The 23,097-nt window shown below is 46.7% G+C and overlaps 1 protein-coding gene across 8 annotated transcripts in view; it reads left to right on the top strand.

Moving 5' to 3' along the window:
- The window catches only part of NTRK3 (neurotrophic receptor tyrosine kinase 3), a 324,926-nt gene that overhangs the window by 225,191 nt on the left and 76,638 nt on the right, over positions 1 to 23,097 (top strand). For 2 of the 8 annotated variants that reach the window (XM_042856653.2, XM_008165432.4), the window contains one exon: positions 8,920 to 11,533. The exons of the other annotated variants lie outside the window; for them this stretch is intronic. In XM_042856653.2, the coding sequence (XP_042712587.2) occupies positions 8,920 to 9,038 (119 nt within the window). In that variant the 3' untranslated portion in view covers positions 9,039 to 11,533. Of the gene's footprint in view, positions 1 to 8,919; positions 11,534 to 23,097 lie in introns of those variants that run through there. 8 annotated transcript variants of the gene reach the window in all.

Genomic DNA, 23,097 nt, shown 5'->3' with positions numbered 1-23,097 from the left:
ACTGCCGGAAGCAACAGACAGAAAATGGATGTATGATACATTGGGCTGAAGTTATTTTGGGTAAAGCTGTTCCCCTCACTGCTCCCTTTTTAACTCTTGTGGTGGAAGGAGAATGGGGGGGGTTTCTGGACAGTTGTATTTTAGTGAGTTATCCTGTCCCAACACCTGCCCGTACTGATCCTGGGTGAGTGCATCCTCGTCTCTCCTGTGGATCATTCCTCCTCCATGGCGATTGATATTTGAGCTCCAGTTGCTTGTGACAAAAGTGGGGCAGACAGATACAAAGTCTTGCACAGAATTATATGGTGTGAAATGAGATCTGGCTGAAGTGCTTTAAACCCATAGTGCGTTTATGTGACTCAGAGGGCGGGATGAGTTAGTTTGGGGCTCAAAGTAAAACTGGATCAGGCAAGGGCTTGTCCATCATGTGGATTCATGAGGCACAGAACTATCTGTCAGAAGCTCCAGCGCAAAGATTCACAACCAGGCTACTGACAGGAAAAGTTTGCAGGAAAGACACCTTTGTCCTCCTCAAAAAAAAGAAAACTCCAAATGAGGCAGCCAAATGCTTTCAACCCACTGAGCATTTCAGCCCCTGGCCCTTATTTTCAACCCTGCACTGGTGTGTGGGTCCTTCCCTAGCCACCCTGTGCTGACCATCCCTAGGGTGCTGGGAAGGGCGTCTCATGCATCGGTCGCCATTCCTTCTCGCTCCCTGCAAAACAGACTGCCTGGGAGCCCCCAGCCCTTGTCTCCTCTCCACTTTGCTGACCCTCTCTGCTCTGCTGGGGGTGGGAGCGGGTGGGGGAAGTCGTCCTGCCTTTTATACCTTATTCCCACAAACAGGCAGGGCTTTACGTATCTTCTGTGGAAGGGAGGTTTCTAGCCATGCCTCTGAAGAAGTGAGGTTCTTACCCACGAAAGCTTATGCTCCCAATACTTCTGTTAGTCTTAAAGGTGCCACAGGACCCTCTGTTGCTTTTTCCCTCTGTAGAGTGAGCCATGTGATGCCTGCCTCATTCACTTGGGGCTATCGGGAATGCCTAGGATTATTCCTTAGGAGCAGCATGTTCCCAGTACAGGCTTGGGTTCCTGTACACCCTGTGGGGACTGCAGGGTTCTTTCTTTGAGGGAAGCACTGGCCTTTTGTACCCTTGTTTGTGCATTGATTTGAATGTTGTTCAGAGGGCATGCTGCTCTGTGACACAAAGGTGGGGGACAGGAGCCCTCCCCACTTAATCCTTTGGAAGAAACTTGTTTCTTGTCTGACTTGTTTTTCTTCACAAGGAAACTTTTTGAGAACCAGATAGTGGGGAATTGGCAGGGGAAGCAAATCCATGGTAGGTTCCTTCTTTTACAAAGTGATCTGCAGAGTAGAAGAGCTGGAGATGTGCTCTGTGAAGGGTAGTAACACCCGTCTGTGTAACTGCCTAATGGCTTAAAAATAACAAACCCCTATTGCACTAGCCCCTCTGCTCTTCTGCAGTCTCCTGCCCTCAGCAATTTCTGTTCCTATTTAGAACCACTCTGTAGAGACAAACACCTGGTTCCCGGCTGAGCTCCCTGGTGCTCTTCACTCTTAAAGCACCACTTTCCATCACTCTTTAAAAAGCTCCAGGACATTGGCTCCAGGGCTCTCAGGCTGGTATCGCTGCCCGGATTCCTGGAGAACAGTTGTGTCCTTGCCAGGCTACAGAAGGCAGTGCTGGAGCAGATGGCTGGAGGTAGGGACTTAAACCAATGAGAGACTATGTTGGGCCTCGATCTCTCTTCTACTACTTCCTTGTCCATCTGGGAATCCGGATGGAGGCCTTAGGGAAGGAGACATGAATGGTCCCATATATCCAGGGCTGCAGAGATGGAGCATTTTTCTCTCCAGCACATAGACCTCCTTTGGCTGTGTGCTGTCATCCCCCTACCAATTTGTCTGCAGTAAACTCAGCTACTGAAGGGTTGGGGATCTGGGAGAGGGCCAGAAAATTGTTTGGTGCTGCCTAGTTCAGTGCCACCTGCAAACATGTATCCTCCTTTGTGTCTCTTATTATGCCATGCCAGCCACTTCTGTCATTAGTCTAAAGGGGGCAGGCTGAGCCCTGCACCCACCGACAGAGTAGCTAGTGAGAGTGTTATCTAGTGGTCAGGCCAAGGGAATGGGAGTCAGAGCTCTTGGGTTACATTCCATCTCTCTCACTGACTCTTTCTGCTATCTTGGACAGGTCACAGCCCTTCTCTGTGCCTCAGTTTCCCCATGGGCATAATGGTTAAAACATCTCTTGCCTTCCAGGGGAATGGTGAGGCTTAGCAAACTAATGTTTGTAGAGCCCTTTGAGATTGAAGAGAAATGTATAATGTGATAGCTGTTATCCTAACTGGGGGGTTTCCTTCATGGCTTGTCTCGTTGACTTTCCAGTCTATGGCACTGGTAGATCAGCCACTCCATGATTTGTATTAAACACCAATTAAATAACCTGTTTAGTTAAAAACAGCCAACCAGGATTTCTTCCCAATGGGCTCTAATTCCTGGGCAGATTGGTTTATGATTCCAACAACTCAGTATAAACAATTTCCACTTGAAGCAGTTGGAGAACGGAGTCAGTGTAAGAATAGTACCAACACCACGGACCGACCTGCTAGGCAAACTGGGATTGCTGCAGAAGAGCTGAGAAGCTCTTTTGAAAAGGTGCCTGGTTCTCAAGTCCATAGACATCTAGGGGCAAATGTAAAGATGGCAAAAGAATATATTTAAAAATCAAATATTTGACAATGTATTATGCTCCGGTATAGTATCTCTGACAGGGTCCCTAATGCTTTGGGGCGCGTAAGTGCAGAGGGGAGAGAAGCTGAGACAGAGCAATGTCGAAAAGAAATGGAGAGTCAACGAGGTGGAAAGATACTAGAGATGGTTCCTTCTGTCAACTGGAGCAGTGGAGGAGAAGGCTTTTGCACAAAGTAGTGATACAACTGTGGGAAGAGACAGGGATGAGGAGAGTAGAGAGAGACAAAGCTCATGATATCGTCTGGAGCAAATCCATAGAGTGTTTTAAAATCAATTCCTGAGTTCAGGGTAATTTGTTTTTCATCACTAATATATCCAATGACCGGTTTGCTGCACACCTTGCATTGCTTTGGTTGTTTGGACAGCCAGGATATATTGCCCTGTGCACTTCACAGATTGAGAGCCTCTCTCCTGCATGTTACAAGTCTGACCCTATCTGACTGAAAGAAGACTGAAACGCTAACCTTTGTACATCGTGGGTGAAACTGGTGGGTACCCAGTCCTCCCCCCTCCAAGCAATCCCACATACACTGACTTCAGTCTAATGAAAACAAAGCTGGGGAAGGGAGGCCTAACTGATCTGGCTGAGTTCCATCATGCACTGGGCCTCTGAGTAGCTTTAAATAGCTGCATCACAGTGCATTCTGGGGGGGAAATCTGGCTCTAATCTTTAATGACATGGGTGTGTCACGAGCAAAACACAGAGCACCTGCATATGCTATCGCAACTTTGACACTGTTGTAGCAGAGCTCAAAGTGATCTTTTTATTTCTGTCACTCACTCTCTCTCCAATTCACGCTTTTTTCCACCCTGGTAAACACTTTCCCTTTCTGCTTCAGGGGCTTTTCTTAAAGAGAGGGGGAGTGATGGGGAAATCTTGGATCTCTGCCTTTTAGGCTATCCGGCTACAGCATTTAGTATCTTGGAACCACTCCATCCACAAAGGAGTTCCAGAGAAAACAAACTTGTGATCCCAGCTAATATGGAAATGTCTCAGATTAATGGAGGCAACAGCAGAAATATTCTGGATACGGGAATTCTTCTGACCAAAGGTTTAATGAGTCCGACACAAGAGTCTTAAAGATCCCGTGGACATCAAATGGAAAGCTCTGAACACCGCTTTCTTCACAAAGACTCCTGGGTGTTTTCAGTATTTCTCTTCCCCTGTGGTTTAAGAATGAGAAAAATCTGCATGAAAACAGGATCTTTGTGCTTTAGCTGCTTCTGCTCTTTATTCCACACACCCCCCACCCGAGGTCATGATCCTCTGATTGTGACATCGCAGTTGGTTCCTGTGGAGATGACGGAGATGCCACAAACGGAGGGTTATAACTTCGGCTGGCGCCTAAGCGCGAGAGGTGTTAGGCAATTTCAGCTCTCCTTGAGGTAAGTGGGAGTTGTTTGTTCAGGCAGCTCTCTGCAATTTATGAGATAGAGCCCAGGGAGAATAAACAGCAGTAAAAGGTGAAGCTGCTGCTAATGGACAGAGATCCTGTTTCCATGCAAATGTCCCCAAGAGTTAAGCCCCAGGGACAAGGGGAACTGACTGAGGCAGTGAAAAGTGATTCTGCCTTTCCACTAGGGATGTTCACTAGCTCCCAGGACCCATTCCGAAGCTGGTAAGTGGAGTTGGTTCCACTTTAACACTGGCTTGACCCCAGTGAAGCTTTTCCAGGGGCCTAATTCTTCTCTGTCACACAGGTTGTAAAACAGTAGTAACTCCCTTGAAGTCGGGGAGTTTGTAACATGGGTGAAGATGAGGAGAATCAGGCCCAGTGACTGTAGCTTGGAGTGCAGAGAAGGCAGCATGACTCCTGTCTTGCGGGAGAGGGGGAAGCAGCACCTTAGTTCACTTTCTGCTGATCCGCTGTGGCTGGAATTGTAGTTGCAGGCTGTCCCTTGAAAGTGGGGGAGGCTCCTGAAGGAGCCCCCGCCTCTAAAACATAGCCCTGGGGCTGAGTGTCTCCCACAGAGTTCACATGTTCCAGGGCACGATGAACCTCATGGGGCTCTCCCTCATCAGGATGTATAAGCAACTCTCCTAACCCTGAACACACGGACTGGCTCCAGCACATGGACTAGACTGGTTGGCACCAAACAGCACTCCCATCTCTTGTCTTCTCGGATGTCATTCCGAGGAGCACTCTTCCTACGTAGAGCTATGAAAGATACCTGGACGCTGCATTCTCTCATTGTTCTTGCCTATGTTACATGTTCTAATGAGACGTTCTAATGTTCTAACATGAGAAGGGCAAGGGTGGGAACACTATCAAGTAGTTTAGGCCTTAAATATGAGCTAGGTTAGTGCAGCTATAATTTGCTGGAGAGTCTCTTCTCGATTCTAAATAGCTGTTGTTAATTTAGCACTGCCTCTCTTTCCCAAGCAAGAAAAAACAATCGCCCTGTCAGTGCTGTGCGTACCGTAGCCTATGTTGCTGCAGCGAAAGCAGCTTCCACCCAGCCAGCAGGTGGCGGTTAACTTGCAGACAGTTCCCACAACTGTGTCTGTACTGCTAGTGCCCTGCCTGACTATGTGCCAGTTTCTATATAATCCCCTGGGGCTAACCTCCCTTTACGGCACCACCTTCCACTCTCCTCATGTGACCTGGGGCACTCCAGGTTTGAAAAGCCCCAGGCTGGATAGCACTTCAAAATGTTGGCAGAGCGGGAGGCAGGCAGTTAGTATACTACAGGGACCCAACCAGGAGGAGGCTGGGCTCTGGGTTCCCTTTTAAAGTAGCAAAAAGGGTGCTGGAGGCTGTTGGAAGGCCAGAGCGGAAACTAGGGAGAGTCAAGGAGGATGAGAAGGTAAATGGCTAGGGCAAAGAGGAAGGGTTATCACATATCCCTGGGACAGATACCCTCAACCCAGCTCTCCTTTCAGCAGTCACCCCCTCCCAGACTGCTTAGGACAAGTGCTCCGTCTGATCCTGCCCACCCCACGATGTTAGACCGTCCTGCATCTAGTTACGTGTAAGCCAGATCTGAGCCCCTTTCCTCCCTCACCAGCAGCCAAAACGCTCTATGCATTTGCTCCAGTACAACCACATGACCATTAAGAAAGGTGGTTTCATATTAAACTGGTCACCATAGACCAGTGATGGGCAAAGGGGTGAGGAACAATCACCCTCACCCTGAAGTGTTGCCTGTTCTTAGAGTCCGATTTTCCACAAGGCTTTGAAATGCCTGGCTGGTCACTAGTTACCAATATATTGGAGTGTTTTCCTCCCATTTTCCAGCTGGTACTGTACCGAGTGAAAACGTCACAAGAACTGTTTCAAGATTTCCCCAGCCTGCTCCAAAAGCAGGAGGTGCTAGAAATCCTCTTTTCGTGAGATTTCCAAGCCAGTTTTGCAGGAGCTAATGGTTCGGCCAGTAAAGCTGATGCTTACCCCATCTCTGAATCTTTTGAGAGTCACCAACTCTGGACATCACTGAGGACATCATCCATCTAACATATGACAACAAAGAAGAAAACCAAGCAAAAGCCATGTTAGTTTCTGATCCATATGAAAAAGAACAGGGTAGATTGGGAGAGGAATAATTGAAAAAGAGCAAAATCTGCCAGGAAAGGAATATAGTTTTGCAATTTCTCTGAGGGTTTTACAAACAAGAGAGAGAAAAAGGCAACAATTAAACACCATAAAAGAGTACTGGACAGTATCTCATTTTTTGCCAGATCATTTGTAGATCTGCTTAATACCCTAAACCTTGGGAAACATAGACCTCCACTCCAGCACACCCCTCACTGTCTCCCAGTAAGAGGCACATGCCACCTATCAGACCCAAATTTGCTCCCATCCCATGCAAACCCAGCATTCTTGCTCTTTTATTTATTGTCCATGGAGAGCTTTGAAGCTCCAGCTGTACTTGCAGAACTTGCCACTGATGCTAATTGAATAAAGCCCTAGGACTTTCCAGCTCCTGGCCTGGCTGATTTTTCATGTGTCTCTTGCTTGAGGATCTTGGTGAATAGCAGGCTTTGGGTCTGCTGCACACACTGGTTTTGCAATAAAATAAAGCAGAGACCAGAACTCTGCAGAGACACTTGGTTTTATTGAAAGTTGACTCCTCCAGCCATCCACCAGTGAATTTAAAGTGCAGTTATATTCTGAAAAGTGACTGGGTAAAAATGCCATTCCGGGGTGCCATGTTTATTGTCTGCCAATGACTCTGATAATAAGCGTGCTCAGTTTACACGTTATTTTCTAACTGTCAGCCAAACTGGGATCTTTCTCATCAGGAATGAAGATTCTGCTGCTGGGACTTGATTAACAATTTTGGTTATGATAATTGAATCCAGCTTGCTGTCCCAAAGACATGTCGATTCTGCAGGCCAACAGCAGTAACAGATAGTTAAAAATTATTTTTGTCTGCAAAGCTAGCAGATCTGACTGCTACATGCATTCAGGGATCTGATGAGGAAGAAGGGGCCAGTTTTACAAAGGTGCTTTTCAGGGTAGAACTGCATTTTACAATTAAAAGATGATTTTTTGCTGTCTGGCTTGGATTCAGGGTTTAGTGAGCACAGGCCATCTGTTCCTGTCCCTTCCGTGTCTGATCTAGTAGAGGTCACCCTGCATGTTGCAATCGAAGGGATAGGTTCTCCTCTGCATACTGGCTGCTCTGGTGGTAGCAGCCCCGAAGCCAGCTTCAGCAATTAATTCGAGGATTCCCTGCCCAGGGGAATCCTTGAGTTGTGTAGAGCGCTAGAGCAGCACTTGCACCCTTTGGGTGGGGTAAAGGCATCCCAGTGATTCCCAGCTGCTGGAACTGCTCAGGAGTAGCTGGCCCTGAGGCGGCGTTAATGGTCATTGTTGACCAGACTGGCAGCCGGATGGACCTAGGATTAGGAAGGCACCAAAGGTGGCTTAAAAGCTACTTTTGCGCCCTCTTTGCCCAAGCTTCGTTGACAGCAACTCAGCTGTAGCTCAGGAACTACCGACCTCCGACGACATCGACCATCCTCGCTCCTGCCCATCTCATTCCATTGTGGCTGCCTCCGTGTTATGGGGATATTATCAATGGGAGTCCACAGAAAGAGTTGAAAAATTGGCTTGGCTAGATGACAGTGGAAGGGCAGACATGGGAATTCTTTGCAAGTACCTGCAGGTGTAAGCACCATAGAGGCAGGTACCTGGGGCTAGACATTGTGGGGGTAGAACTAAGCAAAGCAAAGTTTAGGCTGACCATTGGAAAAGTGTCCTAACATTGACCCAGAACATAGCCCCTGCGCACCCCCCTCCCATTCAGCTTCACAGAAGAGGGCTCTGGGACAGGAAATCACCAGGTTTCCCCCATGGAGGTTCCCCCACATTGTTCCATCAGGAACAGATGAGGTTAGCTCCCGCTGGTGCCTGGAATAGGCCAAACCTGGTGATGGAGGTTCCATTGGAGTCACAGTAGTATGGACTCTCCCAGGTGGAGCCTGCCCAGGGAGGGTGCACTGTGCAGAAATGACAATCCCAGGCTGTTGATGCCTTGGGAGGGATGATGTATGCGTTCCCTGTTCCACACACTCTTCCTTCTGACCTGACCAGGGCAGACCCTAGACCCACAGAGTATACTTCCAGGCAGGGCTGTACCCAGGCAGGAAGGAGGTGATCCACGTACAAATGATCCCCTCAGAGTATAACTCTTGAGACTGAGGGGACAGGCTGGGCCAATGAAATCAATGAGGCCGTGAAAGAACGTCAGAGGAATAGTAGAGGGAGCTCTTGTGTTTAGCTTTTAGAAGCTAGACTGAACAAAGCAGTGGGGACACCGCAGCAGGGAACCCCCCACCCCAGGAGATGAACTAGGTGTGAACTAATAGGCCTCTGCCATCTCTAACTAATATGAAGCTGTTGGGAAAATAATTCACAGAGCATTTGCACCACCCCTCTTCCCTGTCACAATCATATATCTCCTGAAGCCTCTGTCTTTCCCTTATGGACTGAGATAGCCAGCTAGACCCGGCAAAGAGAGGGCAGTTTGACTTTGATTTAACTGCAGCCGTTCTCTGGTTATTCGTTTGGTTCTTTTTAAATAATTACATGTGTGTCAGTATCTCTCTCTTTTTTTTTTCTAGTTTTGCTCTTTTTTGTTTTTTCGTTTACTTTATTTTGCTTTTTTCTTTTTTCTGTTTTTTGTTTTTCTTTTAGGTTTCAGAGAAATTATGTTGAATCCAATAAGCCTCCCTGGACATTCCAAACCTCTTAACCAAGGCATTTATGTTGAGGATGTCAGTGTTTATTTCAGCAAAGGACGTCATGGCTTTTAAAAACTCCTTAAAGGTCCCTGTTCTGATGCCAAGTTTATAGGCTGTGTCCTCAGAGCGGTGGGAAGCAGTGAGCGTGCTCTGTACGGATCAAGGCCTTCTCCTAATAGGACTCTGCAGCCCCGTCAGTACACATGTTAAAGCCAACCGAAACCTGTGGTTGTCTGTCACCAGATATCCGGGTTGTTCTTTTCCTCCAATAGTTGCTGTGTTCGTTAAATGTTCCTGCAAGGCCCCACAGCCGCAATGAGAGCAAATAAAGAAAATTTAAAGCCCAATTTTAAAGGAGTCATCCTAATGACACAGTAAATAATTGTACTTTTGCTTGAAACAACCAAACTGATACTGTTAGTCACGTCCTCCCTGCTTGGAGTTCTCCTTGTGAGCTTGTGTCTTCACAACACCCAGCGAATGCCGCTATCACCTTTTCTTGTGGCAACGCCATGGGAGGTCTCCCAGAGCGAGTGGAGATGGGGGATCCTGGAAGACACTAAAGCATAACGAAGACTTTTGGTAAGAACAAAGGAAGCCCTCTGCTCCCAGTTTTTGCACAGAAAGTGAAGATGGGCAGGAATAAAAATCTTACTTCTCTGACAGGAGAGAATGTGGTTATTTTTGACGTACAACTGTCCTAGGAGGCTTTTTTCGTTTGTGTGTGTTAGAACAGCTCTTTGGCGCTGACTATATCATTGTTGTGCTTTGGTCTCTCCCTACTGCTGGAATGATGAGCTTTATCTGAGGAGTTTCCTGGACTTCCCACACGGATGGAACGTCAGTGGTGTAGGATGGTTGGTAACCTTGCCAGGAGTAGGGCAGTAAGCCAAGGGAGAAAACATATCAGACACAGGCTGGCCCCAGTCAGTGAATCCATGGGCCTTTTTTCCTCCCGTCCTTCCTCGCTGAGGTAGAGATGTAGTGTAATCCAGTCATGTACACAGAACGATCAGCTCAAGGCAGACAAACTGAAGGGGATGAAAAATAAACATTCTGTTGCTTCTTTGGTGGCATAAACAGAAATATTGATCCTGTTCTCCGGTCAATATTTGTATGTTTTTTTCTCTTGCCTTACTCCATCCTCAGCCTCTCAGATGGAAATATTAAACCTTTGATCCTACCCTTATGAGAAGATAACTGCCTTTAACGGCAACTCACAATCTGGACTGGCCTGGGATGGGTCTCTCCTTGGATACTCTAGAGAGCGCGTGTATGGGAAAGGAAGATGTGCTCACAGACACCACTGAAAACCTATAAAATGAGGCAGGTTTTCAAGGAGGAGGGGGAGAAAAACAAAGAATCCAGGTTTGGTCAGATCCCTTTCTGGCAGGAGTTGCAAACTATGAGCTCCCTCACTAGTCAGTTAGCTTGCTTGCCTCCCTCCATGGCCTGAGACGATGTTTATCATCACCAGCCCTGATAGGTTGCTGCCGTTGGGAAGCGAGAAGGTTCCCCCTCAGCCAGCATTGAGCAGAAGTGTAAGAATGGGATGTTCCATTGTCATCCTGCCCTTCACGGGTGTCGCGTGCGAAACATTCCTGGAGATTGCAGGAATGTTCTCGAACTCCACACAGGGACGCTCCACTGAACAGTCCATTCTCTTGCTTCTTTTACTGGTTCTCGTGCATAAAAATGTGAAGTATAATAGAAGAGAAATGGTGGCAGTTTGTTTTAAATTAACGCATACGCATGAAGGGGCAGCTGCATTAGAATTGGGAGAATTCAATGCGGATCACATAAGGACCCACAACCAAAACTTGAACTGAAGGGTAATATCCCTGAAATTTCCAGCCCAAATTGGAGCAAGAGTGGCGGGAAATGTACAAGGAGATGACCTGTTGCTTTCATTATTTCCACCTCGGTTTTGCAGATTCAGAGAGTTAGGAGACACTTCAGAAAAACATGTAACAGCTGGGTGCTTGTCCAAACTGAACTCCCCGTCTTCTGAAATTCGCCCATCCCATTTGGGGATATCTTGTTCAGGATGAACTGCTCAGCCTCGTGGTCCTCTCCCCTTGCACTGCTCAGGGGCCTCTGCTCTCAACTGTATGTGTCAGACTTAGAGATGTGTGGACCTGACCCAGAACCTTGTCTCCAAACGCCCTGTTGGAGGACAGTAGAATTTCACAGCTCAGGCCCATCTCTGCTCAGAAGCTGTCCTTCCTGACCGTACGGAAAAATTTAAAACAGTTCTCCCCACTGTGATTGATGTCTCAGTTATTTAAACACCAACTAAAAGTCTCTGGTTCCTCACTGCTGAAAATGACAGCCAGTCGCAGTCATTTGCAATTGGTGGCTTTAAGTAGCAAATCTAAGGATTTTTCTTTTAATTATTGTAAATCATTACCTCATTTCCTGTCAGTGAGAGTCCTCCATCCCTGAGCATTCTTATCTTGCCATAACTATCATCTTGTGCTATGGAAATGGGACAGTCCCTTTTTCACAGAGACTATAGGGGTGTTCAATGTCTAGTTTCTTAATAAACACTTTATTTTCTAACGAAACACCTGCATCAGGTCTGTTCTTTGAAGACAAAATAAAGAAAAGGTCAGACTGACGCCTCCCATACTTTACTGCTTAATTATGCGTTCTGGGTACAGTTTTTTGGTTGGGAGGGGAATTTGCTGTTCTTGTGTGAAAAGTGCTCAGCTCTGAGGCTATGTCTACACTACTGCGGTATGTCGACCTACGCTCCTTAGGTCGGGTTACTGTGGGGTCTACACCATGAGGGGCCTACACCATGAGGGGCCGACGGGAGAAAATCTCCCGTCGACTTACCTTACTCTTCTCATTGGGGGTAGAGTACAGGGGTCGACTGGAGAGCGATCTGCAGTCGATTTGGCGGGTCTTTACTAGACCCGCTAAATCGACCGCCGGTGGATCGATCTCAGAGCGTCGATCCCCGCTGTAGTGTAGACCTGCCCTGATGCTTGGCTCTGTCACCCACGTTGGTTTGGAGGCTGGTCTTCTCATAGAACTGTGGCTCTGCTGACTACGTGTCTGAATAGCTAGTGATTCCCGGCCACCCATCAGCACTTATCTCCAATGACCTCCCTCTCTGGGACACAGCAGGCTAACGGGCAATTTAAGGGCTTACAAAGACGGGCTCCTTTGCCAGAGGATGGAGGAACGAGTGGTGGCTCTTAGTTCTTCATTTTATCTGGGTCTCTGAAGCTTGCCTCAGCTCTACATGTGCATGTGCCAGAGCAGATGTCCCAGCAAGGATCCTCCATCCGGAAGAGCTATCCCGTTAAGCTGATGGCTGCGAATGGCATGTGGAGTGGGGATGAAGGTAACTTTGTTTTACTCAGCCTTTTCCCCATCTTTGTCTAAGTGGACAAATGTCTCAGTTGCCCCAGGGCTTGATCTGTCAGGCTTGGTAAACTGGAGGGATGGTGACAGCTGTGCCTATGAGGCTGTCAGTGGGAGCTGTCATTTTCATAACGCTGTCACCACCACCACACCAACCTGTATGTGTACATGTGTGCATATGCGAAAGGAGGGGAGGAACTCCAGAACGGTGCTGATGGGAGATATTTGAACTGACAGCAGTGGGATGTTGTAGGAGCAGTTTCACTGTAACTCTCCTGAAAAGGCCCAAGGAAGTTTTGATGGTCTCACACTGGCCCCCAGTGAATAAAATAAGGTACCATGGTCTGGCATCAGTCTGCCTCTCTAATGTCCTGAGCTGACTTTCAAACACACGCATCGCACGGGCGCCATGAGAAGGTTTTTGCCTGTGCTTCTAATTACAGTATCTCTGTGCCTGGTGAATGGGTGCTGGGGTTGACAGCAACAAGGTCTTGTTGAGCCCAGGGTGCCCTTCAGTCTCCCGCTCACTTCAGGCCCTGTGCCAGTGTACCCAGAGAGGAGGGGATGTGCTCCTCTGGGGGGGAGTGGGCATGATTCACAACCTCATACAGAGGCTGACCAACTCACTGCTGCACTGGGTGCCGGACCCCAGGTGTGCTGGAAGCATGCAGCCAATGGGAGCTCACCCTAATCTTCCCCTTTGCCCAGTGTGCCAGTTCCCTGGTTGGGGTTCACAGATCCGTAATGCTGCCAGCCAGGACCTGATAATGGATTACTGTAGCTTGGCATTATGGCCCAGTCCACCCGCCTTGCATTTCCATGGAAGCTGATTTCTCCAAGCATGTGAATTCCCATGACCTCAATGTATTTTGGAAGCTGTGAACCCCAGATAAGCAGGCATAGTTGTGTCTTAGTGCTTGAAAGAAGCCGCGGGGGTTCTCATTGTGCTTGCTGGTGGATTTGGGGTTTTTTGTACCTGGCGGTGGATCACTAATATTTGTATTAGGACTTCATGGTTATTGAGACATCAGTAGTGTAAGCTAATTGCCAAGTAAGCTTCTATGTAAAATGAGTCTGACCAAGACTGAGGTGCATGGGCAGAGCTGTGTGGAACAGGAGAGGGTGGCGGAGGTCGGGACTGAGGTGCTGGCAGAGCGTACTCTGGAAGCTTTTACAGGCACTTGCCTGCACTCCGTCCAGTTCTATTTCCCCAAACTGCACAGGGTGAGCTCAGAAACTCTGACCACTGTTTTGTTGATCTAGGAGGCCATTAGCACTGATCAGCACATCATCCCAGAGAAACCAATAAGGCTCCTTTCAAGAAAGCCCCACTCCTTGCTTCCCTCCCCCATCCTGCCCCTAAGTTCTCCATGCTCCCAGCCTCTTCTTTTGTCCACTGGGCAGGGACAGGGCAAACTGCAAAGAAACTCCTACCTCTGTCAGCTAAGTGCAGCAGAACATCATCCCTCCATTTCGATTTGTACCAAGTGCAAGCTGCAGATCTCATGGGTTAAGCCCTGGCATTAGCAGAGGATAAAGAGCCCTCGATACAGCAGTCAAGCTTTAAACTCAGGCTTGAAGGAGCAGAGAAAGGAGCGCGAGAGAGAAATCAATGAAGGGCGACTTCATTTTTGTTTAACGCTTTGAACTGTTCCAGCTGTGGCTTAAGTAATGAGCCAAGGAATCCTTGTTACCTCGATATTTACCGATGCCTCCAGGCGCTGATCAATTGACAGAAAAGTTTAACAAGTCACAGGAAAATGAATACAGCCACTTTAAAGGGGAAATAGCTTCTCCTTTCCTCCACCCTCCAGCTCTTTGGGCTAACTCTCAAGTTCCACAGCTTTTCCCCCTCTTGCATCTGCATCCTGAGCCCCAGACATATTGTTTAGAGCTGCTGCTCTGCGTGCAGATAGACTCCTGCTTCGACAATCTCTTTAGTGTTGCCGTGATGGCCAGTGGTACATTAAATTCCCCAGAGTAACCAGTTCTCAGTCAGCTGCGTTTTCAGCCATCCATGCTCTGATTGAGCTGTACAGACAATGGTTCATATCCATCCATGATGGAAGTCTATCAGCTTTGGTGGCTTTAGCCCAAGGATGGATTTGAGCCAATATATGGCCATTTCATTCTGTCAGATGCTCAAAAATTTAGGTTACCCTCCTTAGCATTTCTCTTACACAGGAACTGTTCACCATTTAATGCCAGGAAAGAAACAAGTGGCAGGAAGGCCAACACATAGATCTTTCAGAGGTTCAGTTGTGGAGCTTCTCTAGTGTTGCTGGAATCTCAGAATGGGAACTTCATCTCCTGATTAAATGTTTAGTTTTGGATTTCACTAACTTGAATATACCACAAGAGTGGTCTTCACTCATAGGAGTTTGGTATGTTTGCTTCCATCCAGTGAGTGATCTCCTCCTGCTTTTGTTTGAATCAATGGGCGCTTTGCCATTGACTTTACAGGGACCAGGACTCAGCTGTAAGCCAGGAAGATTAAAGGCCGAGCAGAAATCTAAAACACCCTTAATTGAGTTTGGTTTGGTTTTGGGGTTAAGACTTATTTCAGTTCTTAGTTTGAAAGAACTAGTTCTCCCGCCTTAGTAAATATATGGCAGATTATTTCCTTGACAAGAAAAGATGATGATCTTTCCAGCACTAAAGCAAAATGCCAAGTACAAGACTATTATTTTGAACTTTGATATCGGTTTTGAACTAGTAACTGTAACTGCTGACTAATCAGCAGGAGCGAATCCTGGTTGTTTTGAACAAAGCAAAGGAATTCATTATTAGAGCTGGTTAAATGATTCATTTGGGGGTTAGTGAGTCATATGTGACCTGATTCTGGTTTCTGCGAACATGTGGGTTATTCATAGGGATTTGCCCCATGGTTTCAGTGGATATCTTTCAGCACATTGTGCCTTTTTTCTAGAACAATTTGCTTCAAATATTCATTATTGTGTTGTGTGATTGGTCCGTGGTATTGTTTCTGCTCTCTGATTGGATGACTGAAAGTTTTTAAACAGGAAAATAGTGACGATGACCAATGTGAAGGTGCTATTGAACAATTACTACTACTGTACTGGATCAGTCACTAGCGTGGTATTTCTGTACCATATATGGGGATGGATATTTCACCCTAGGGATCTGTCTGAGTAGCAGAGCCTACCCACCTATAGCAAGCAGAAGGAGGCCCGGTTTAATAGTCACCTAATAGCATGCACTTAAGTGTCATTAAGAGACAATACCAGACCCAGTAGCCTTAATGGCTCTAGTCGGATCCCTGGGCAGCCCACAAACTAGTCTGAACAGGGGGAGTGGGCAGGACCCATGTACACTTGCTAAAGAATCCAGGAAGACAAAGGGAGGGGTGTGTGGTTGATATAGGGAGTCAGAGACTCTCTCTAGGGGAGTCAGAGAGACCCAGACTGGGAGTCACTCTCAGACACCAGAGCCTGCCAGCCTGGCTGAAGAAATTAACCCTGGGTCACCATTACAAGATGGTAGTACTTTAGGTAAGATAGATGGTGGTGGTTGTTTTAACTCATTTTCATGTAATGCTCTGTTGTAGCTGCTAAGTAAAACCACTTTGTTTTAAGAGGCTGTTGGTCATTGTATCACTGGTCAAAGGTTCCCGAAAGGAAGAAAGGTAGGTACCCAAAACCCAGGGTGATAGGCAATTGGTATAAGGGGCATTGTGGGAGAATCACCAGAGTCTATCCTGAGACAGGTAGGGCAAGAGACCTGACACTTGAGGTGGCTGCATTCAGAGAGACTTGAAAGGGGCAGGGGTGCAGCTAGCTCTATATAATTGTGACAGTGATGGATAACAAAGGTTTGTAACGCATTTTTGGACAGAGAATCTTATTAGTGCTGACAGTTTTGGGGTTTAGGAATATTTTCCTGCGTGTCTGCAAGCTGCCCACATACTCATGAGTAACAAGAATCGGAGCCCATGAATGCACCTGAACTATTGCTTTTAGTCATAACAACTGTGGTTTTTTAAAAACTTTTTACCTCTTTGACCAGCTCTATTAAAGGCAGTGTCAGTCCCATAGAAGCAGAAGTAAAACAAGGGCTGCCTGCCACCTGCCCTGATTTTACTGGGAGTATCCCCAAACTAAGAAATGAGGATAGTCGCACTCTTTGAGCTGACTAGGTAAGAAATAAAGTGTTCTGCAGCACTTTTTTAGGGCCGGCATGTCATCCTAACACAACATGTATTGAATGCATGGTGCTGTATTGCTGCTGGTCTCTGTGTGCCTAGCCCTGGTCCCTGATTGAAGCCTGTAGACACTCCAGCAATACTACTAATAAATAATAGCAATGACCACATGCCAATGGTGTGCCAGTGTTCCAAACATCACAACAGGTGAGTTTGTTATGCTGGGCAAACTGCTAAAGGTGGCTTTTCTGCTCGCACTTCCTGTGTGGTCTTTGTGCCTGGTACTTAAGTGCAGTCAGAGATATTTTGGACCAAGAATGCATTTTGGTTTTGCTGCCATCAGTTTCTGGCAATATTTTGGGGTCTTTGGAACAGCTGTACATTCGTATAAGCAGATGAAAGCCAATCCTGGATTGGTGCGATGCTGTCCAATGCCCCACAGAATGGAGAAGTAACTGCATAGTTGCGTTGTGCTTCCCAGGACACATTTCCTGATCAATTGGTGCCAAAGAGGTTTGCACATTTAAAAGTGTTCAGGCATAGCACGTATGCCCAACAATGCCACAATAACTCCAAAGATACTCATCCCCCAAAGACACCACATCTGACAGCATGCAGACATTGCAGGCGATTGAGAAAGGAGCTCTTTTAAAGATCTAGGTAAGTGTTGAATTTTCACCTTCCAGGAAGCTACTGTATATGACACATTGAGTTCAAATCTGGCTTAAATCGACAGCAAAAGTGAGTTTGGTGGATTTGACCCCAGTGTATAATGCCCCTCCCCCAAAATGTGGTCACTCTAGCCCTAGGATTGTGGTGCACTGTGGGAAAACTTTACTGCCCGCCCTGCATGTTACCAGGAAGTAGCTCGCTTTGCAAAAGGTTTGATCAGTTCACTCTCCATTGCAAGCCCAGGAGGCTCTCTGATAGTGTTCTTGCAGATTGATGATCAGAAGGAATGGGTTAACGCTGACCTGAGCTGCTGCCCTTTGTAAAGGGGGTGTCACTTCCTTTTCAATGGAGTGGATTGCAGACTGTTGGGATAGAGAGGACTAAGGAAGTTGTCCCACGGAATTGTGGGATACTTGCGGTTGTCTAAGAGGGGCTGCATCTACACTGCAAAGCAATAGGGTTTGGACCCTGGATCCTGGCTTACCTCGAGCTTGGACCCTCCAGCCCTGCAGGGTCCTGGGACCCTGGATCCAAGCCCTGGGTTAGCACAATTGCAGTTTAGACACAAGGGGGTTAGGCTCAAACACAGGCTTACGTTGCAGTGTAGATGTACCCAATCTGCCTCACTGAGCTCTTTCATTCCCTGGAAAGCACTGAAGAGAAACAGCCAGTGAGAGAGATCTTGGGGTCGGCCCTCCCAGGCAGAATTATGGGAGTATTCAGCCTTTCTGCTTTCTTCCAGGATCCATGGGTGACACAAGGGAGAAGGGTCTTAGCTTCCAAACCCATCCTTGGCTGACCGCCTCTTTAGGATGAACAGAGTAAGGGATGGGTTCTCTGTCTGCTGGTTTTCTCCTCTCTTTTGAATGAGGACTGACTCTCCTCCTCTCTTTTGAATGAGGGTTTGGTGCTTCACCATGCTCAGTTCACTGTAGTAGAGCAGAGATGTCTCATCTGTCTTGGAAGGTCCATCTCCTTCACTGGGATGGCAGATGTTTGGAGTGAGAAGGGAGATGGATGTTCTTCAGTCATGGTGCAGGGGGTGTATGCGCGGGCCCATGCTCAGAAAGCAGTAAATATTGCCAGGCTTAGAAGTGGTGTTGATTTTCCTAGATCAGGGGCAGGGTTTCAAAAGGAGTATGATGTAGTAGGCTAGACTGGAAGTCTTGGGTTTTCTTCTCAGCTCTGCCAGTAGATAACCGTGTAACCTAGAGGTAAGTCTCTACCCATGTGTTTCCTCATTTGTAATAATATGTAGGGTGTAATAATTCTTAACTCCCTCGCAGGGAGTCTGTGATGTTCTGGGATAGGTATTTAAAAACTACTGCAGTCCCGTGGGAAGAGGGGGAACACTGTCGATATCTGACACTGGGGAAGCCGTGAGGTATCCTTGAGGAGTAATAACTCGCTGCTGTAATGATTCAGTGGAGATGGGAGATGTTCTTGACGTTGGGAGGGTGTCAGGAATTAGTCTGTTTCCTGTGCTGCTAACAGACTGAGCTGGAGTCCTCAGTGATGAGCTTTTGAGGCCTGGGGTGCAGGAAGGCAGCTCTGCCCGGCAAATAGCCTGTGTGATGGGTTGGATCACAGAAACCCCCTTGGGAACTGCCAGACTGATGTGCCAAGACTACTTCTGCCCCTGCTTTCCCTGTCAGCTTGGGACCCCAGCACCCTGTCTTGCTGAGCCAGACACGCCCATCTGCTCCAACACAGACCCAGGGTCTGAATTACTTGCCCCAAAGCTGCAGACTTAATTGAAAGCAGCTTACAGAAGTGTACTTGTCTCTAACACTCAGATGCCCAACTCCCAATGGGGTCTAAACCCAAATAAATCAATTTTACCCTGTATAAAGCTTATACAGGGTGAACTCATAAATTGTTCACCCTCTATTACACTGATAGAGAGGTATGCACTGCTGTTTGCCCCTCCCTCCCAGGTATTAACACATACTCTGAGTTAATTAATAAGTAAAAAGTGATTTTATTAAATACAGAAAGTAGGATTTAAGTGGTTTCCAGTAGTAACAGATAGAACAAAGTGAACTACCAAGTAAAATAAAATAGAACATGCAAGTCTGTCTAAGAAACTTAATACAAATAACACCTCACCAGTTCCAGTAAGCTTCCTTTTACAGACTAGTCTCCTGCTAGCCTGGGTCCAGCGATTACTCACACCCCGTAGGTACTGTCCTTTGTTCCAGTTTCTTTCAGGTATCTTTGGGTGTGGAGAGGCTCTCTCTTTAGCCAGCTGAAGATGAAATGGAGGGGTCTCCCAGGGGTTTAAATAGACGTTCTCTTGTGGGTGGAGACCCCCTCCTCATTCCTATGCAAAGTGTAGCTCCAAGATGGAGTTTTGGAGTCACATGGGCGAGTCACAGGTCCATGCATGACTCAGAACTACAGGTAGTAGCCATGGTTCGCATGCTACCTTGAACGTCCTCAGGTAGACTTCTTATGTGAATTGGAGCATACCAAGATCCATTGTTCCTTAAGTGCTCCTTGATTGGGCACTTAACTTTGCAAATTCCTTTCTAAAGAAGGTTTCAGAGTAGCAGCCGTGTTAGTCTGTATCTGCAAAAATAAATAATATTATTTATTATAATAAATTTGTTAGTCTCTAAGGTGCCACAAGTACTCCTTTCTTTCTAAAGAAGCTGACCAAATGCCTTACAAAGCTTACTTAGAAATCAAGCAAGTATACAGCCAATATTCATAACTTCAAGTACAAAAATGATATATGTGTACAAATAGGATGAATAGATTCAGTAGACCATAACCTTTACAGAGATAAGTTACATGGTACATGTAGCATAAGACATACTCCAGTTATCTCATATTCCCATAAAACATTATGGGATACATCGTCACAGCCTGCAGTGTCAGAGAAAAAAATGTCAAACCCTGAGGACTTCTTTCCCCCTCCCCCACAAAGGGGAGGCCTGGCCCAGGCAAAAAAGAGAGAGAGGGCCCAGGAGCCACTCAGCACCACACCAGGCTGCCTTACAATCCTCTGAACACAGATTCTGACTTAGTTCCATGATATTTTTTTTAAAAGGTCCATGAATCATTTATAGCCCAATAGATGAAACCAAGCGCCAGAGCTGAAGAAAAGGCTGAGGGTCTGAGGCAGGGAACATTCCATTAGTTATTGTACTAGATCTTGAACTGGCAGTACTTTTTCTCTGCACTCTTAACCTTTACTTTCGGGCTCTCTCTCTCTTTCTAAAGATAACGTTCTCTGATGTGCTGTCTGTTTTCAGTAGATAATTGTATCAAAAAAGCAGGAGCTAATCAGCTGCTTCTCTCGGTGTGATAACCGGCAGCTGGCCTTAAAAAGAACCCAACAGCATCCCCTAGAGAGCATGCGCAGCAGCAGTGCTGACGAGGAGAGCTCAGCTGTATTGGCGTGGGATGGGGTTAGGAAGAGAGGAGGGAGTCTCCAGAATCAGTTATCACCAGGGTGGTATCTGGACAGAAAAGGGTTAACATTGGAGTGTGCAGTCAGAGCCACAGTGCAAGGATTATTTGACTAAAGGGTTTGCTTTGAGGGACTGGATGGCTCACAAGACTGGTAAAAGAGAGATGGAGGCTTTCACTTCTGGGCTGCCAGTTCCCATGTGGCCCAGGTCTGTTGTGGGTGAAAACTGTTGCCATCACGTGGCTGTTTGGTGGCCTATGTGAACTGAGGTTGTGGATCTCAGCCTAGTTCTTTGTGGACAGGTGTCCACGTCACAAAACCCACCACTACATTGTTGGAAGGCAGCCGAGGCCAGTGACTGAGTGGCTCATGATGTTGTGGTCAGGGATTCAGGGGAAGAAGTTTGTGTTGCATTTGTCCTGTCCTGTGGACAAAATGAGGTCTTCCATATGCAGAACTTTCTCTGGCACTTCTCACCCGCATTGAAATTCACATGAACAAAGGATGTGTCTTTTAAAGGTGACCTGGAACAAAGGGCGTTGCTTTTCACTTCTGTTTTGTTTTGCTTCTTTATGATGTCAAGAGAGAGACTGGAAGATGGGGGAGTTCCTTCAAAACATGATTTTTTTTTGTTTTTTCCCCCTCTCCTTGTTCTCCTGCTTTAGAAATTCAGATCGTGTCAGCTCTGGAAGACTCAGTGATGACTGGAGAGGTAGTAAAATGATGCACCACAAGAGCCAAGAGAGGAAAAGCTTAAACCCTTTGCTTTACATTGGCTATTGTTAACACCTATTTAATGGCAACGCCTGATTAACAGGTGGGATAAATGTCATTGTGTCTAAGCCTCAGCAGCCCTCCATTTCAGTTAGGTTGTGAGGGCATACAGCAACAAGCTCTGCAACAGCCAGGGAAAAACAGACGTGAAACGCCTGCTATTTCTAACGTAGAAAAATAACGAAAGGTTTGACAAAAACCTTTCAGGCCTTCTTGGATCCATCATAACGAAGGGGTGGGAGAAGTACGTATAGGACCAAATTTTCAACTTCCTTTGCAGGTCACCTTTAAAAACTCCTAAATGCTGCATGTGGACTAGAATCCAAGGCAGCAGGCCCAGTTGGGTTTGTTACTGAACAAAGAACTGAGAGAGGCTAAAACAGAATCCAGATGAGCTCTGGAAATGGAATGGAAGAGCTGCAGCTGCATTTAGCTGGCTCGCATAGATTCAGTGTTTCATAAAGCCGCTTTGCCCTCCCTCTCCAGGCTCCCATAGTGCTTGGCTTGAGCACAGGAGAAAGCAATTTAAGGAGCGTTCAGAAGACTGCAGGACTCCTTGTTGGTCAATTGCAGATTTACTCTGTCCTGTTCCTTCCTATGGAAGTTGGGTGCAAGTGAAAATTTCAGCATCCAGCCTTCCCTGGGGTCTAGGTGCCAGCTTTTTAAGGAAAACAATTTTCCTCCTTCCACCAAGATCTTCCTGTGATGCTAAGTGCAACAAGGGCAAAAGCACGCTACATTAAACCCGATGAAGCAAAAGTGTATGGACTGGGGGGAGCATGCAATGAGTATCATGAGACATAGTATTGAATTAAAGTCACAATGTGGAAAATGTGATCTATGGAACACTCTTAAGTTGATCCCAACTCTGGCCTCTCCTGAGCCAAGACTCCTTATCATGATGAATATTAAATACTCTTTTGCAGACTAACCTGAGATCCCCTAACTCATTTCACTTATGAATACCTAATTTCTGCACTTCCATCTAAAGACCAGCCATGTGCAGGGGCAGTAGTCACTTATTATCTATTGCTTATTAAGAGGTTTAACAAGCCTGGCTAATTACAACATACTCAAGGATTTTCTAGCTTATGAAAACTGTCCCTGTTTGTTTGTGTAATGCTTTAATACCGTAACACTCCAATTAACTGTGTGCGCGTATGCCTGCTCGCATGGCTTAACATACAGTGGGGATTTTAAGGAGACATGGGAAGCCTTTAATATCGACCCTTGCTGCTCCAAAGAAATATTTGTGTATTCACTGTCCGACATTACATGCAAATCGGATCACTCTTATAGCAGAACAATGTAACTCCTGCTAAGCAATGCTCTTTTCCATGAGACCCCAGCAAACACAGCACTGGGGTTAGTTTGGGGTTGTTTTTTTTCAACAATGACTAATCTACTGAAGTTGCGTGAGATGCCTCTTGGAATATTTCAGAATTTGTTCTCACCCTGCTGCTGATTACTCAAACAATTTGTACCTAAATGTCTCCCCTTCTCCTTCGAGTGCTTGCTCATGTCCATTCCATTGTAGGTGTGTGTGCTTGCCACAGGCCCTGGTGCAGGACATTTTTCCCTCAGCAGTATCCATAGGGGACCAGCTCTGGTGCCCTCTGGAGTGGCACCCATATGGCACGGTATAAGAATCGCTGCCGCGCCCCCCCACCCTCAGTTCCTTCTTACCACCAGTGACGGTGCTGGAACATCTCTTGCTTTGGCAAGCCTTC

Source organism: Chrysemys picta, chromosome 10, assembly GCF_011386835.1.
Source record: "Chrysemys picta bellii isolate R12L10 chromosome 10, ASM1138683v2, whole genome shotgun sequence".
NCBI classification, from domain to species: Eukaryota; Metazoa; Chordata; order Testudines; family Emydidae; genus Chrysemys; species Chrysemys picta.
Note: the sequence above shows the minus strand (reverse complement) of the source record. Positions and strands in the feature narration are given on the sequence as shown.